Below are 5,534 nucleotides of genomic sequence, written 5' to 3'. Positions count from 1 at the left end.
TAAATATATATATATATATATACACACACAGTCCGTCTCAGATGTGGACGTCCGTACCGAGCGGACGATACGGATTTCCTATTTTCGACCACTTTCCGGTCACATTTTTACATCTTAACCGTTCAGTTTTTAGGTCCTAGTGTATAGATCACCTCTGCAAAATTTCAGCCAATTTGGTGATCGTTAAGGCATCCAAAACTGCAATTTACCATTATAAATACGAACAGTTCCGGTTCAACAGATTCGGTCCGTTCGTGTAAAATGCAGTTTTGGATGCCTTAACGATCACCAAATTGGCTGAAATTTTGTAAAGGTGATCTATACACTAGGACCTAAAAATGAACGGTTAAGATGTAAAAATGTGGCCAGAAAGTGATCGAAAACAGGAAATCCGTACCGAAAATTCGGTACGGACGTCCGTACCTGAGAAAATTCCTATATATATATATATGTGTGTGTGTGTATGTGTGTGCGCGCAATCAGTCAGTCACCTTTTGCAGTAAAACAGGAAACAATCATCATAATTCCATTAAGTGCGACACTATTGCAGAAAGGCTCCACTGTGGCTTGGCAAAATATGCAACAAAGAAGCCTATATATAGAGGCTACAACGAAGTAATAAGGACAAAGCCAATTCATCAATTAATCACTACGATTATCCAAGCCTCTCCGGAGCAACCTTTCTCCTTCTCTTACTGGTGACCACACTCCAGTCCCAGTATCCTTAGGAGCCGACTATCAATGCCACCAAATCCTCTGTCAACGTGCTTCGGTCCTAGTCTCCTCGAAAGCTGACTGTAGTACCGTGACGACAACGGTTACGAAACCAGCCAAGCAAAGGTAACGCTCTCGTAAACCAGCCAAGCTAAAGTCACGCTTTAGCAAGTTCTCCCCACTTCCTAGTGATTTTCGCTCTGCTCGATCTACGATGTCGAGTATCGATTGTGTGATTTTGAAGAAAGATTTCTCCTCACTCAGATCTTCCTTAAAGGAAAAAGTCAGTGAGTCTTCGCGGGGAACAAGGAGATAGGATTCTCGTCAATGTTTGAAGAAGCTTAGCAAAAGTCCTCACCACGAAGCACAAAGAATCCCGCGACGAGGTTGTGTTCTCCTCATCCACAATCACTCGAAAGAAGTCAGGTCAAGGGACACCCCCGACGACCGCACCCGAACGGTGCTGGCACGCTCGCGCAAAAAAGAAACTGTTGCCTAGCTGCAACAAAACTAGAGCCAAACAAAAAGTACATCAAAAATGTGAATTTAATAATTGGGAAGGGGGCCGTAAAACCAGTACAATCAATATATCTTACTTATAAGATCCATATCAATATTTCACAAAATGTAATTTAGTCCAAATTGTTCCAGTGGTATCTTCAATTCGCCATGAGAAGATAGCTTCTGTGGTACATCTTTCTTTGATGACACTTGTAACAACACCATAAAGGCTGACGCCGGTCATCTTGTCACGAAGATCGGTAATGCAGGACTGCAAAACTTCACACAGGTGAGATATGTTAATAATGAATTTGATTAGGAGACTAAGCAATGCTAAGAAGAGATTGAGGCACAAAGCATTCAAGCAGTTAATTTCACATGAACTTGGCCACATATCAAGCAGATAAGCACACAGTGAGAATGATTGAACGAGAATAATAACGATTTCTGAAGAAAAACAACAATAATAACCCACCCACCATACACAACTTAAACAGATGTTCAAGTTTATACCATGTGGATGCTTAAAGGTTCAAACAATTAATAGACATTTTCATATATTAGTAATTATGCATCCTTTTAGCAACATGGTGCTCATAGCTTCTAACAGAAATTTTTTTAGACCTAAAGGGTATTCAATTAAGATGAAGAAGTATAATGGAAGGAAAATCATCACTTGAAAAGGATAACTACTAAAATCAATAGACCCTTGTGAATCACAGGGCAAGGAAACTTGAGAAACTTGTGTACGTACTCTGACTGGGATGTAATGTGCTTAGCAGTCTTGATCCTTGATGGCGGCTTGGTGTCAGTGATACACATACCTGATTAATACAGAAACTTAGCATTAACCTTAAATGATAGTCCACTATACAAACAATCAAACATTGCTTACTTGTTCCTTGTGTTGAACAAAAGGCACCAAAAACAATTGTGTTGCACTACCAAATTCAAGGGAAACTTCAGCACTTGTTTCAGCAGCACTGTCTGCGGAACTTGCAATATATGGTTTATCCAGTGCAAGCATACTTCCCACACTGAGGAAATTCAATCAGAACATACATTGGAAGAAAGCATCAGAAAATGTCATTTGGTGGTAGAGTTTACCTGAAAAGATTTGCCAGGACAACCTGGTCACCCCACAGCAGAAATTGCAACTTAGCACCATCATCATCTACAAGAGTGATTTGTTTCCTTTGTAAAGTTCCAAACTTTCCTCGAACTTCAAGTGGGGCAATGAGCTCAATTCTGCACATAAAAGAGGAAAGCAAGTTATTAATTGCTGACTAATGACATGCCAACAGATCATTTGGGAACGTTCTGGGTCATAAAATTCTAATTTCAGTATATGCATAGATCATATTTATAAAAACTATTTAATTATTAGTCTGACGTGCTCATTAGAATATTTGATACTCAAATATACCAAAACATGATATTTAAATCACAGCCAAGATGCAAAATAAAATAAGCAAAAGGTTGAGCCTAAGGATATATAGAAGCAGTTTTACCGTACCTTGCATACAATGAATGAGAAACGTTTTTACTGAATGCATCAAGAGAAATTGAAGAGAATGAATCTGAACAAAACTGACCTCCTAGCAGCATTGCATCACCATCATCATCCTACATTGACGAAAGCAGCTAAATGTAAGAAGACAAATAAAAACACCTCCCAAATACTACTCATTCTCTCAAGCTTGGCCAGTAGTCAAATCTGAAAGTTACCTCATCCAACAATATCACTAGATATTCTGTTGGCAACAGTCGAGGACAACGAGACCCTCCTCCAGCAGCAGGATGAAGATGGCACCCCGTGAGAAAGATCTGCCTTCCTTTCTTGAGAATCCCATTAGGAGGATTTATCAAGTCATAGTACCTGTACAGACAAATCCCGTTCATAAGAACTTAAATGAATGTGTAAATGCAGATATAATAGCAACACAAGCGTAGAAAAACAACACCCCACATATACATCTGCTTATTTTTTCAAGCACCAGTGCTCATTGGTTCCCGAAAATCAGATAAACAAAAGAAATACCGACTCATATCCAATACATCATAAAGATCAATGGTATTTGGTGCTCCAAAAATCCCCCAGGGAAAGCATATAAATGTTGGTGCCTAAAACAAAAAGAGTAGCAATGTCAACAGAAAACGACAATAACATCACATTACATATGACAGCAGAACCCTCGAAAGTAACAAACTACCAGGGAGAACAAAAGCGTCGACAATCACCGCTTCCAACACACTATTCAAGGACAAGAAATTATTCTCGTAAATGGAATCAATAGTCACAGTGTTCGAAAGCTTCCTTCGCTTATTCTTCTTTCGCAATTGCTTCACGCATTCCGGCATTTTCTTCACAGGCCTGTCCCTATTTTGCTCATGCCACGCCTAATCAAATTTGAACACAATTCCGATCAATTTTTATCATCCCTAATTTTCTCAGCAATCAAAAACAAACCAAAAGCCAGAACCTAATTCGGCTAAAAACCCATACCTGGGAGAGATCGGAAAGCAAAATCGCCGTCGTAACGCCGCTGGAGTAGGCGTTGCATGTCTTGAGGATCCGAGAGGCGACCCGATTCCAACTGTGCCGGGCGGTCTCTGCCCCATTTCACAGTAAACCCTACTGAACTAAACTCGGGGTTGTATCTGGGAGGGAAAAGGGAAACTCGTTCGGCGTTTTGAAATATGTGCTGGGCCGGCCCATACATTATTTTTTTTTTTTTTTGAGAATGGCCCATACATGGTTTTGGATGAATAAAGGAACAGGCCCACACATTTTGACCATGAATTTTTTTTGAAGACTTCATATCATTTTTTATTATTCTCATAAATGACCCTGAATCATGGGTAGGAATAGTACAAAAATGACTATTCTATTTGGATAATAATAGCGCATAGTAGTCTATGCTTAAAAATCAACTCGTCTCGTGGGCAATATATTCTTTCTGACTCCATACGCCAAGTATGTCATTGTGGTACGATAAAACCAAATACTTCTACAAAGGCTCATACAGGAGCTTTTACTAACATAGAATATTATTCTAAATAAAACAACTAGACAACTATGAGCTCCTTTCCTCTACAAGGGTTAGAGCTTTCGACAGGTGTTAGTCAAATAGCCACCTTAAAGTATAAGGGCCAAGTTATAGTGTAGGAGATTATGAGTAGGCACCACGCCAAAAAATCCATCAGACGATAGAACTGTTCTGTCGTCTGAATGAACTCAAATCTGTTGTCTAGTACGGTGTCATGTCTTGGGGGTATCAGACGACAGAACACTTCAGTCGTCTGCTTTTTCAGACGACAGAAACAAATAAAAGTCTTGTGTCGTCTGATGACTTTTGCATTTCGGGACCAATGTGATCTGTATCTTTAAAAGCGGTAACACAACAGTTTTGTGTTGTCTGAGAATAAAAACAACCACAGTCTTATATAAATTCTATTGTGTGAATCATATTTGCAAGACAGATTTCTGGTTAATTGTGTGGCATGAATTCCCTTAAGTAAGAAATATGAAGGCTCATATGTAGTCTCTTCTGCCATACAACAACAATTGAATGTTGTGTAAATTGACTTTAAACAATAATTATCTGTGGTCGTAAAATATTTCAGACTACGATTAAATGTCGGTCTAGGGTACATTCATACGATACTTAAGTATTGTGTGAAAGGTCTTTTATATTGTCTGTGATTAATTTCAACCACACTTATTTGTTGTTATTATATGCTTTAGCCGACACTTTCGGCTAACTTATGTTGTTGTTTTGCTATTTAGACTACAATTTTATGCCGTCTCAATGCCGAAAAGACAATAGACTTCTAAGTGATTTTTGTGTTGTTTTTGTTCAGTTGCAACCACACATTTTGGTGTGCTTTTGTTGTAGCTTGCTATTTGAGATAACATATTAATAGTCTCCTGTTACAATTGGTATGCATGCATCTGGAAATTAAAATTGTCCATTCATGAAACCATAAAATCCACATCCAAAATCATTCATTGCAATTTCCACTAATCCATCATTGTCTCATGTACACAAACCTAATCATGAGCATCAGTTCAAAATGGCCCATATCTACTAATTTGAATCTGCAAGGGTTGACTTTTTATTCGTTGGGTTTCTCCGAAAACTTCCTTCACGAAACTTGTAGAGCGCGTCGATACGAGTTCGTGGACATGCGGAACACAAGAATCGGAGTTTGTATGAAGAAGTTATGGGCTTCGGAAAAACTTTCCATTTTGGTATAAATGGACGAAATTTTCCAGAAATTGCAAAGAAGGCTAGATTTCCAAAAACGGAAACCCA

The 5,534-nt window shown here is 38.8% G+C and overlaps 1 protein-coding gene across 1 annotated transcript; it reads right to left on the bottom strand.

Annotated features, from left to right (window-relative positions):
- Positions 1-574: 574 nt before the first annotated feature.
- LOC112199485 lies at positions 575-3,838 on the bottom strand (the record flags this gene model as incomplete). Its single annotated transcript, XM_040517539.1, has 10 exons — positions 575-1,224; positions 1,311-1,494; positions 1,970-2,039; positions 2,111-2,252; positions 2,323-2,463; positions 2,732-2,841; positions 2,944-3,115; positions 3,297-3,339; positions 3,429-3,615; positions 3,722-3,838. Coding segments are annotated over 9 exons (1,152 nt in total), but the record flags the coding sequence as incomplete, so codon positions are not given.
- Positions 3,839-5,534: the final 1,696 nt, after the last annotated feature.

The sequence above is a fragment of the Rosa chinensis genome, chromosome 4, assembly GCF_002994745.2.
Source record: "Rosa chinensis cultivar Old Blush chromosome 4, RchiOBHm-V2, whole genome shotgun sequence".
Lineage (NCBI taxonomy): Eukaryota > Viridiplantae > Streptophyta > Magnoliopsida > Rosales > Rosaceae > Rosa > Rosa chinensis.
Note: the sequence above shows the minus strand (reverse complement) of the source record. Positions and strands in the feature narration are given on the sequence as shown.